Here is an 11,995-nt window from a genome sequence, read left to right on the forward strand (position 1 = left end):
TAATAAAGACTCATGTTGTTAAAAAGATTTATATTTTAAATAAATGCTGTTCTTTTTAATTGTATTCATCAAATAAGCCTGAAAAAAAGTATCACAGGTTCCCCAAAAAATATTAAGCAGCACAACTGCTTCCAATATTGATAATAAATCAGCATATTAGAATGATTTCTGAAAGATCGTGTGACACTGAAGACTGGAGTAATGATGCTGAAAATACAGCTTTGAACACAGCAATAAATTACATTTTACAATAGCCTATATTAAAATAGAAATCTGTTATTTTAAATTGGAATACTAGTTCACAATATTACAGTTTTTTCTGTATTTCTGATCAAATAAATGCAGCCGTGACTTCTTTAAAAACATTACAAATCTTACTGATCCCAAACTCTTGAACAGCAGTGTATATACTAGCCTATATTTGTTTGTCTAGCTATTTCTTTGTTTTTCCTCTGGTGCGCTTTCCCTCATGGTCATGTCTCATCATTTCGTCTTATAGTTCAATATATTGTGTGGTTTTATGTTTTGCTGTTGCTGTTTATTGTTTATAGCTGTAGTAAATGTTTCAATAAGGGATGGTTGTATTTCACGTGTTCTGTAACGATCTATTAAAATGAGACTTAAGAAGCGTGCTTTTGTTGTAATTTGCTTTAATGCTCACATAGTCAAGGTTTAATCTTTGAAAGGATTTTTTTAAATACATTTTGTGTAATGTGGATTTAATCTCTAACAGCGACCAATCAGAGGACAGACACCCTGGGATGTTTTGGATCAAGGCAGGTGGCTTTGACTCGGCTGCTTTACATGACAATCAATATTATAATGCCTTCGTTTTAATCCTCTTCTTACCAAATGCGGTCGGTGACCAAAACTCAACCAATGAGTTTTCGGAGATCATATACGTTCGTTGATAGGTTTATAATTCAAGAAATATATTCTTGCCAGTAATAGGCAGCCATAATGCCCCGATTTTCACTCCGCGGCCAATAAACTGCCCGTTATAAGCAACAATCCGAACATTTATTGGCTCCCGAAATATAATGAACGAACAAGGGGCGTTGACGATCAAAGCCTCCCGTATGATGGACATCAGTTTGAACCAATCATCTCTCGCCTAATTTACATTCCCTCCACCTCATTGGCTGTTTATTCCAGGGGCGTGTCGTTTGAGTAGAAAGTAGTGGAGTGTGTGTGTATCGTGACAATCCGAAAATGGCGGATGAAAGCGAATTGATTTAACTTTATCGTACAAAAATAAGAATATCAAGTGAAGAACGACAAAATTGCACAGGATGAATGTGCAGTCCAACGCGAATTGTTAAGCCTATTTTCACTCGACACTGTCGGCAGAAAGCGAAAGTAGAAGGCTAGGTATTGTTTAAAGGTCTTTTTTGTTTTGTTTCTAGCAGGCTAACGGGCCAGCGCGGGTTGTCAATGTTAGTGCTAACGTTAGTGAATTAGCTGGTTAGCCTCCACTGCCAGGGGCTTGACTTTGCTGCTTTAATCCCACCATATGCTTTTCAGTAATAGAGTAGTTACAACTGAGTCTTGCGATGAAGACAAGCCCACATTTAAGTGGAACTGTATTAGCATTACGTTACTGGTTCTCGGTCAAAAGTAGTGGAGCGTTCGCTCAGGCTAGCCGCTTCAGAACGGAAATACATGTCAGTTATCTGTCACAGCTCCTCGCTGTTTATTTACTTCATGAGCAGCAGATGAAAGATGTTCGAGTGCTTGGCGTTTAAAACGTGTAGTTTTGATTTGTTGTCTGAGAAATGGGAAGTTGGGAGCGTTTAAACTGACTGTTGTCTGATCGTACTGCTGGTTTACATAATGACTGTGTCTCCAAGCCTAGTGAGCCTCCTAGCTAGACAGCATTTAACTCTGCTGTTGTGTATGCTGATACGTTAAAGTAAAGGTTGCTGATTTGTTTAGCAGTCTTCCAGTCACTCAAACTGGTTTCAGCTCTATTGATTCATTAACGCAGTTCCACTCGCCGCACCTGATGCCATTTATTGATTACAGCGTATGCAAGGAACCTTCTAGTAATTCATCCCTTAATTTTCAGAGCATGGAAGAGAGTTCGCGTTATAGCAAACGCCTGGTAAGTTTCTCATTTACTCAACAGCTATTACGTGAACTAAATTGCTGTCTGTGGTACATTTGCATGTAGTTTTAACCGAGCTGTAACGGCGGTGTACCGTCGACAGCTGGCGCTCTTGGCCTGTAGTCACACCCGAGGGCTTTGTTGCTATTCCAGTGCACGCGTCAAAGGGAAGAGACTGTCAAAACCTCTTTCTCATGTGTTTACACTGCCTTATCACTTAGACCAGGGCTGTCCAAACTCGGTCCTGGAGGGCCGGTGTCCTGAAGAGTTTAGCTCCAACCCGAATTAAACACACCTGAACCAGCTAATCAAGCTCTTACTAGGCATAGAAACTTCCAGTCAGGTGTGTTGAGGCAAGTTGGAGCTAAACTCTGCAGGACACCGGACCTCCAGGACCGAGTTTGGACAGCCCTGACTTCGACTGTGCCACGGAAACAGGAAAATAAGAAGAAAGTGAATGGAGCAAGCTAGTGTTATAGAGGCGTTTTTTTGCTTTTGTTAGTTGTATAATAAATAAAAAGAAAACAAATAGAATGCAAAAAGATTAGAGAAGCTAGTGTTTTTTTTTTTTTAAGAAAACAAGCTGTTAGTAAATTAATAACTGAATGAATGGCAAGTCTAAAAGGGGCAATTTTTTTAAAAGAATAGATTTAGAATAGAGAGTGCTAGAGTTAGAGGGTCAGATAAAGATGGAAGAGATGTGTTTTTAGCCGATTCTTGAAGATTGACTCAGCTGCTCAGATTGAGTTCATTTCTGTGTTAATCTGTGTATTGTTACCTCAACGTCTTTTGTTTTCTGCTTTCAGCGGACTGGCACACGGCGGCGCTACCAAGATGACAGCATTTCAGATGATGAAATCGAAGGGAAGAGGTCCTTTGACGTTGACGAGAAACTCCAAAGTGATCGATACAACTCAGATCTGGTCAAAATTATGGATGGGAAAGGTGCGTTTTGGACCTTGCTTGTTGTTTAGTTCCTGCACTGACTTATGGTGAGCTCCATGCGCTGAGTTTCAGTTCCTCTTATCCTAGCTAACCATATTGTGAGTTTTCTTTGCCACTGCCACCAATGATTTGGTTATGAAGCAACATTTTCTTTAAAGCTGTTTTGAAATACTCAAAACTTGCCGTTATTTGGAGTTGACGGTGCATGGTGTTCTTTGCAGACTTCACCTTGGAGTACATCCAACGGGAGGGACTCCGGGACCCCATTATCTTCAAGAAAGCAGATGGTCTTGGCATAAAGTATGGCCCATTTCATGATGCCAGTGTTTGTGGCCACCGAACCCATTTGAAAGCTCTTTATATTATCTGTCTTTTGTAGGATGCCTGACCCAGACTTTAGTGTCAGTGATGTGAAATTGTTTGTGGGTAAGAAGGTTTTTGTTCCTCTCTCACTCTCATGCCTTGAGCATTTTTATTATCGGTGACACCTGCTAACAGTCCCTCCCCTACCTTTGCTCTGATAGGCAGTCGCAGGATGGTTGATGTGATGGATGTGACCACTCAAAAAGGCATCGAGATGTCAATGGGACAGTGGAGGAGATACTACGAGACGCCGCCTTCTGAACGTGAAAAGCTGTATAATGTGATCAGCCTGGAGTTCAGTCACACAAAACTAGAGCATCTAGTCAAGAGACCTACCTCGGTATGTGCACATGCAATTAGTAGTCAATAGGGTTGGGCCGATGGCTGATAGACATCACAATGTTGAGCCGGCATGGTAACCCACCCCCCCATTCCCCCCGCATCCCAATACCGTGTTCGGAAAGAAAATGTGTAGGCGGAACCCCTAAAGGGAATAAATACGAGATGGGAGGAAAATATATTTTTCCTCGCAGTTATATAATTGGGTAATTATACTACATATATATTTCTGCATCAGGGAGCCGCTATTATACCTGCTTTGTTTCATTTTCACTTTCGAGATTTGCGATAGCACATACTCTGTTTATACTATGGAGTGGCAGTATTTGCTACATATTTTACAAGATTATATGTTTGTCAGTGGTATTGAGGATCTGCAAATCATTTGCCATCGTCCTCAGTCATCTCTCCTTACTCTGTTTATGTGGTAAGTGAAATTTTCTGTACTGTATTGTAACAGGCAACCGTTACACCGTGTCTACACCGGACGCGACGGTTGTCGTGCTGCGCCGTGCCACATCAGCTAAAGTCTGTCTACACTGGACGCGACAAAGCGACCTTTGAAAATCATTTGAAATTTGTCAAATGTCAGCACATCATAAATAGAATGCGGCAGCAATTTACTGTCAGGGATTTGTCATGTCGCGCCGCATCCAGTGTAGACAGCATCACTGATTATAATGAGTTCTATAGACTGATCTATATATAATAAATCTCTATTATAGATCAGTGTTCTATAGGATTTTGTCGCACTGTGCCGCTCGCGTCTGGTGTAGACATGGTGTTAGGAATCGTGTTTTCCCTTATAAGGATTCACACTTCGGCCACACCCCCTAACAGCACCCCCACAGCACTCCCCCCGCTCGCCCCTGCCGATGTCATCGTACATTGCGATGCCCTAGTGGAGGGCCAAAAATCTCTCAGGTGAACTATTCCTTTAGGGAAATTATTGAATCATGTACTCATGAACCACATCAGTCAGTGTAGACAGCATCACTGATTATAATGAGTTCTATAGACTGATCTATATATAATTGGGGTTGACCTCTACACAAGCATTCATGCCTTTTTTTTGTGCGAAACATTTTATGTGTTGGCTTGTTTTAATTAGGTTGATATGATTGACTGGGTGGACAACATGTGGCCAAGGCATCTTAAAGAAAGCCAGAGAGACTCCACCAATGCCATTATAGACATGCAGTACCCTAAAGTACAGAAGTGAGTTGTTTTGCTTTATTAATTCACACGGTTCCATTTAAACCTTTTTTGTTTGAACACTAGGGCAATGTGAACTTGCTTTATGAAGATTGTTCATATCAGTCGTGTGTGATTTTCAGGTATTGTCTGATGAGTGTCGAGGGATGCTTCACAGATTTCCACATAGACTTTGGTGGCACATCAGTCTGGTATCATATCCTCAGGGGAAGGAAGGTGAGTGCTTTCTTAAAGGTACAACGCTATGTAGTTCAGAATGAAATGCTTCAACAAATACTTCCAACTTCAACAGAAATTAGGAATCGTGTTTTCCCTTATAAGGATTCACGCTTCAGGCACCCCTAACTCCACACCCCTCCCCCCCGCTCGCCCCCACCGATGTCATCGTCCATCGCGATGTTTCACTGTAGACATCATCCGATGCCAATTTTGTAGACATCGTCCAACCCTAGTGGTCAACCGATATCGAGTGTTTGCTAAATGTCTGTAATGATAAAATCTTTTGGCACTATTGAATATTAACAAAAATGAATGTGATATCAAATGATAATACAAATACGATAATAAAAATAATATTGTTATACTATTGTTGTATGATAATAATATAATGAATAAAAATAATGAATCCAATTAAATGATTAGAAATAATAGTATGTGATTTAAAATATCAAAGCAGCACTGGAGGGTTATTAATATAGGATGCAATAAAAACAGATGAAGCATTGTCATTATTTAAGCTAATTTTATGAACATTGTTGGTAGTTGTCATCTCAGCAAAATACATTTTCGGGTTGACCTCTACACAAGCATTCATGCCTTTTTTTGTGTGAAACATTTTATGTGTTGGCTTGTTTTAATTAGGTTGATATGATTGACTGGGTGGACAACATGTGGCCAAGGCATCTTAAAGAAAGCCAGAGAGACTCCACCAATGCCATTATAGACATGCAGTACCCTAAAGTACAGAAGTGAGTTGTTTTGCTTTATTAATTCACACGGTTCCATTTAAACCTTTTTTGTTTGAACACTAGGGCAATGTGAACTTGCTTTATGAAGATTGTTCATATCAGTCGTGTGTGATTTTCAGGTATTGTCTGATGAGTGTCGAGGGATGCTTCACAGATTTCCACATAGACTTTGGTGGCACATCAGTCTGGTATCATATCCTCAGGGGAAGGAAGGTGAGTGCTTTCTTAAAGGTACAACGCTATGTAGTTCAGAATGAAATGCTTCAACAAATACTTCCAACTTCAACAGAAATAGTATGGGAAACAGAATGCATAATGCGGTAATTAAACATTTCAAACAGTGTTATGCTTCTATGTGACATCAACATGTTGCATGTTTAATTCAGTGCTAATTCATGGAGTGCTTTCAAATTTTCATGGGAAATATTTAGCACAGTTCATCCAATTTGGTCTAAAATGTCTTAACATTGTCTAGTATAATTAAATAAGTCATGAAAGCATTCGTGACTGTAATTACTTCGAGTTCAGAGGTCAGGCTGTCAAGGGTCTACAGATTAAAATCTTTCTTTTCAAAATTAGCGCACATTTAACAGCCATATTTATTAATGTGCATTCCCCCTGTAAACAACTAAACTAAACAAAAATGCTGTAAATAAAAGGTTACGTCAGCCACATTGCACTGTGGGATATGGTATTGCATGCATGCAGTCTGTTCTGTCTGTTATACTGCATATTTAGGCAATATAGTAGGCTATCGGGTTATTGTTGCTTACAGACAATACTATGTGCAGTGTAAATGCTATATACTGCAGAAATTATAATGGTATTATAGTAGCAAGCTATTTCAAACGTGCACTACCATTCAGAAGTTTTGTTGGGAAGTTTTTTTTTAATGTTTTTGAAATCTCTTCTGCTCAGCAAGGCTCCATTTTATTTAATACATTCTGTAAAAGCAGTAATATTGTGTCCAACCCTAGTGGTCAACCGATATCGAGTGTTTGCTAAATGTCTGTAATGATAAAATCTTTTGGCACTATTGAATATTAACAAAAATGAATGTGATATCAAATGATAATACAAATACGATAATAAAAATAATATTGTTATACTATTGTTGTATGATAATAATATAATGAATAAAAATAATGAATCCAATTAAATGATTAGAAATAATAGTATGTGATTTAAAATATCAAAGCAGCACTGGAGGGTTATTAATATAGGATGCAATAAAAACAGATGAAGCATTGTCATTATTTAAGCTAATTTTATGAACATTGTTGGTAGTTGTCATCTCAGCAAAATACATTTTCGGGTTGACCTCTACACAAGCATTCATGCCTTTTTTTGTGTGAAACATTTTATGTGTTGGCTTGTTTTAATTAGGTTGATATGATTGACTGGGTGGACAACATGTGGCCAAGGCATCTTAAAGAAAGCCAGAGAGACTCCACCAATGCCATTATAGACATGCAGTACCCTAAAGTACAGAAGTGAGTTGTTTTGCTTTATTAATTCACACGGTTCCATTTAAACCTTTTTTGTTTGAACACTAGGGCAATGTGAACTTGCTTTATGAAGATTGTTCATATCAGTCGTGTGTGATTTTCAGGTATTGTCTGATGAGTGTCGAGGGATGCTTCACAGATTTCCACATAGACTTTGGTGGCACATCAGTCTGGTATCATATCCTCAGGGGAAGGAAGGTGAGTGCTTTCTTAAAGGTACAACGCTATGTAGTTCAGAATGAAATGCTTCAACAAATACTTCCAACTTCAACAGAAATAGTATGGGAAACAGAATGCATAATGCGGTAATTAAACATTTCAAACAGTGTTATGCTTCTATGTGACATCAACATGTTGCATGTTTAATTCAGTGCTAATTCATGGAGTGCTTTCAAATTTTCATGGGAAATATTTAGCACAGTTCATCCAATTTGGTCTAAAATGTCTTAACATTGTCTAGTATAATTAAATAAGTCATGAAAGCATTCGTGACTGTAATTACTTCGAGTTCAGAGGTCAGGCTGTCAAGGGTCTACAGATTAAAATCTTTCTTTTCAAAATTTGCGCACATTTAACAGCCATATTTATTAATGTGCATTCCCACTGTAAACAACTAAACTAAACAAAAATGCTGTAAATAAAAGGTTACGTCAGCCACATTGCACTGTGGGATATGGTATTGCATGCATGCAGTCTGTTCTGTCTGTTATACTGCATATTTAGGCGAGCATATTAAAATGGAGAATGGTTATTTTAAATGGTAATAATATTTTGCAATACTTCTGTTTTTAAAATAAATGCAGCCTAGGTGAGCATGAGACTTCTTTCAAACGCATAAAAAAAAAAATGCATCAACCCCAAACTTTTGAATAGGAGTGTATGTTATTGTTGTCATTTAAAATTTAACACCTGAAATTAAATGTGGTGTTAGTCAGAGTAAAATTGACTTGTCCATGTTAATGAATGAATACAATTTGACAGAAATATTGTCTAAAGGAAAGCATTGTCAAGAAAAACTAAAGCATAAGTTGTATAAAAATGAACTATGTTTGAGTGTTGTATCTCACGCTTGTTGCGTTTCTAGCCGGCGCTACCTCATACTGCAGTATGTGCCATCGAAAGATCAGAAGAACAGCATTTACTTTGTAACAAATCTTTGTAACATTATAAATGTCTTTGCTGTCACTTTTGGTCAATTGAATGTGTCCTTGCTGAATAAATGTTAATTTCTTAAAAAAAACACAAAAAAAACTGATTGACCCCGAGTTTTTGACCAGTAGTGTAGTTAGATATTTGTGATTTCTTAGTGCTTTAAACCATTAAATGTGATGAGACTCATCTTCTTTCTCAGCTCTAATTGTCCCACATCTTGCTTGTATGGAATTGGCTGTTATATGTACTGTTATGTTAATGCCACATGTGTATATTGCAGGTGCCCGGTGAGGGTATTATTAATAAGGACCTTCCCAGTTGTTGGGAATGTCCAAAATGTGTCCAGGCCAAAAACAAAGAGGTATGCTTTCGGCAGCTGTCTTCCACGCGCTCCCGGTTCAGCCCCCGTGTTGCCGCCGGTACCTCGACCCGTGAAGCCGTCTTCCTCCATCTCAGCTCTGAGACGCAGGCGCGTGCGCTGCAAGCGCTGCGAGGCCTGTCTGCGCACTGAGTGCGGCGACTGCAACTACTGTAGGGACATGAGGAAGTTTGGAGGACCAGGCAGACTCAAGAAGAGCTGTGTTCTCCGTCAGTGTCTTGCAGTGAGTATCTGTGTTCAGTGTTAATGTCATCAGTCAAATTACTGAAATAAAAATTGAACATTTTTAAAGTTTTGTCCAATACATTTATGCTACTTTTTTTAAAATATTGATAATAATCAGAAATGTTTCTTGAGCAGCAAATTGGCATATTAGGATGTTTTCGGAAGGATCATGTGACACTGAAGACTGGAGTAATGATGCTGAACATTCAACTAAAAATAATATTCAAATATTGTATATTCATATAGATCATATTAAAATGGAGAATGGTTATTTTAAATGGTAATAATATTTTGCAATACTTCTGTTTTTAAAATAAATGCAGCCTAGGTGAGCATGAGACTTCTTTCAAACGCATAAAAAAAAATGCATCAACCCCAAACTTTTGAATAGGAGTGTATGTAATTGTGCTTATTGTTGTCATTTAAAATTTAACACCTGAAATTAAATGTGTTAGTCAGAGTAAAATTGACTTGTCCATGTTAATGAATGAATACAATTTGACAGAAATATTGTCTAAAGGAAAGCATTGTCAAGAAAAACTAAAGCATAAGTTGTATAAAAATGAACTATGTTTGAGTGTTGTATCTCACGCTTGTGTTGCGTTTCTAGCCGGCGCTACCTCATACTGCAGTATGTGCCATATGTAAGGAAGGCTATCAAGAGTCTGAAGACTCAGAATCCGTCCAAACGCTCATGGAATGCTCCGAATGCGCTCAGATCACTCATCCAGAATGTATACAGGTACGTGTCTTGCTTGTATGGAATTGGCTGTTATATGTACTATTATGTTAATGCCACGTGTATATTGCAGGTGCCCGGTGAGGGTATTATTAATAAGGACCTTCCCAGTTGTTGGGAATGTCCAAAATGTGTCCAGGCCAAAAACTATGTAAGGAAGGCTATCAAGAGTCTGAAGACTCAGAATCCGTCCAAACGCTCATGGAATGCTCCGAATGCGCTCAGATCACTCATCCAGAATGTATACAGGTACGTGTCTTGCTTGTATGGAATTGGCTGTTATATGTACTATTATGTTAATGCCACGTGTATATTGCAGGTGCCCGGTGAGGGTATTATTAATAAGGACCTTCCCAGTTGTTGGGAATGTCCAAAATGTGTCCAGGCCAAAAACATAGAGGTATGCTTTCGGCAGCTGTCTTTTTTTTTTTTAAACGCAACAAGTCATCCTGTTTAAACGAGCCTTTGCTTGACTCACTCCTCGGATGATAATTGGATCTAATTTGATAATGATTGTGTAATATATATATATATATATATATATATATTTTTTTTTTTCTTCACCTGAAGTCTTCCAGTAGTAGTGAGGAAGAAACAGACAGCAGCGTATCTAACAGCAGTCACTTGTCTGGTCCTCCGGCTAAGCGGGCATACAGAGAAGGGATTGGGGTGGGGGGTCTGCGTATAGGGCGCAAAGGTCGCCCACCCCTCTCCCCCTCCTCCCTGCCTCTGACCCGCTCCAGACGGCAGCCGCCCCCATCCCAGAGACTCTTGCTGGCGCCCCTCGTTCAGATGGTCCTCATTCCCCTGCGGACAGATTGCACGTAAACAAATCACTCGCTCTTTCGTCATCACCACACACTCTGACCAGAAGCGCATCCAAACACTCGCACATGGTGCGGAGTCTGAGATCAAACTTGAAAGATTCCCCTCACCGACTGCCTCGAGAGAGAATTGTGAAAAAGACTCGATCGGAAAAGACGAAGTCTTCCGACTCTTGTCCCAGTTCCACCTTGCGGCCCTCAGTGGAGCAGAACGGAGGGAACGAGCCAGGCTGGGAGAGAGACCTCAGAGACGAGGGGGTAAAGCCGGTGAAGATGAGAATGGAGACGGTCATCGAAACGGAGAGAGCGAGGAGAGCAGTGAGGGAGGAGAGGCCACTCCATCTGATACTTCTGTGGTGCAAAGTGATGAAGTCAGAGGCCAGGGGTCCTGCGTCACGGTGACGTTACAGCCGTCGAGGGGTAGGCGTGACCCTAGCGCCATTGTTCCCAAACTGGAAGCCAACTTGTCTTCTAGAAGCCTTCCTCAAAACCACAAAGCCCTGCTCCGTCCCCCACTGCGAAATGGCGCCCCTCGTACAGATGGTCCTCATTCCCCTGCGGACAGATTGTACATAAACAAATCACTCGCTCTTTCGTCATCACCACACACTCTGACCAGAAGCGCATCCAAACACTCGCACATGGTGCGGAGTCTGAGATCAAACTTGAAAGATTCCCCTCACCGACTGCCTCGAGAGAGAATTGTGAAAAAGACTCGATCGGAAAAGACGAAGTCTTCCGACTCTTGTCCCAGTTCCACCTTGCGGCCCTCAGTGGAGCAGAACGGAGGGAACGAGCCAGGCTGGGAGAGAGAGGTTTGGGTGTCCGTGTTCCGCTACTTGACTCGTGCAGAGCTGTGCGTTTGCATGGCTGTTTGCAAGAGTTGGTACAAATGGTGAGTGCATGATTACCACACATCTGCCTGTTCCTGTGGCTGTGTTAAAAAAATCTAGTGAGCTACCTTGTTGTTTACTGTCAACATAAGGAGGATCTTTCTGAAACGGCGTACTAACTGAAACGAACCTTATAAATGACTGATGGAAAATGCTCTACATGGGCAGCAACCCCATACAGGTGCATCTCAATTAATTAGAATGTTGTGGAAAAGTTCATTTATTTCAGTAATTCAACTCAAATTGTGAAACTTGTGTATTAAATAAATTCTATGCAAACAGACTGAAGTAGTTTAAGTCTTTAGTTCTTTTAATTGTGATGATTTTGGCTCACATTT

General features: G+C 40.0%; 1 protein-coding gene across 1 annotated transcript in view; it reads left to right on the plus strand.

Moving 5' to 3' along the window:
- The first annotated feature begins 1,180 nt into the window (after nucleotides 1-1,180).
- Nucleotides 1,181-11,995, plus strand: part of LOC107557667 (lysine-specific demethylase 2A-like) — a 16,811-nt gene continuing 5,996 nt past the window's right edge. Inside the window, exons 1-17 of the mRNA XM_016241154.1 lie at nucleotides 1,181-1,371; nucleotides 2,069-2,104; nucleotides 2,914-3,052; nucleotides 3,274-3,352; nucleotides 3,432-3,478; nucleotides 3,577-3,755; nucleotides 4,866-4,972; nucleotides 5,092-5,185; nucleotides 5,831-5,937; nucleotides 6,057-6,150; nucleotides 7,324-7,430; nucleotides 7,550-7,618; nucleotides 8,878-9,199; nucleotides 9,812-9,943; nucleotides 10,014-10,189; nucleotides 10,260-10,266; nucleotides 10,758-11,659. Coding sequence (XP_016096640.1) covers nucleotides 2,072-2,104; nucleotides 2,914-3,052; nucleotides 3,274-3,352; nucleotides 3,432-3,478; nucleotides 3,577-3,755; nucleotides 4,866-4,972; nucleotides 5,092-5,185; nucleotides 5,831-5,937; nucleotides 6,057-6,150; nucleotides 7,324-7,430; nucleotides 7,550-7,618; nucleotides 8,878-9,199; nucleotides 9,812-9,943; nucleotides 10,014-10,189; nucleotides 10,260-10,266; nucleotides 10,758-11,659 — 2,594 coding nt within the window. The 5' untranslated portion in view covers nucleotides 1,181-1,371; nucleotides 2,069-2,071. The remainder of the gene's footprint in view (nucleotides 1,372-2,068; nucleotides 2,105-2,913; nucleotides 3,053-3,273; nucleotides 3,353-3,431; nucleotides 3,479-3,576; nucleotides 3,756-4,865; nucleotides 4,973-5,091; nucleotides 5,186-5,830; nucleotides 5,938-6,056; nucleotides 6,151-7,323; nucleotides 7,431-7,549; nucleotides 7,619-8,877; nucleotides 9,200-9,811; nucleotides 9,944-10,013; nucleotides 10,190-10,259; nucleotides 10,267-10,757; nucleotides 11,660-11,995) is intronic.

This window comes from Sinocyclocheilus grahami, unplaced genomic scaffold, assembly GCF_001515645.1.
Source record: "Sinocyclocheilus grahami isolate Dianchi unplaced genomic scaffold, SAMN03320097.WGS_v1.1 scaffold614.1, whole genome shotgun sequence".
NCBI lineage: Eukaryota > Metazoa > Chordata > Actinopteri > Cypriniformes > Cyprinidae > Sinocyclocheilus > Sinocyclocheilus grahami.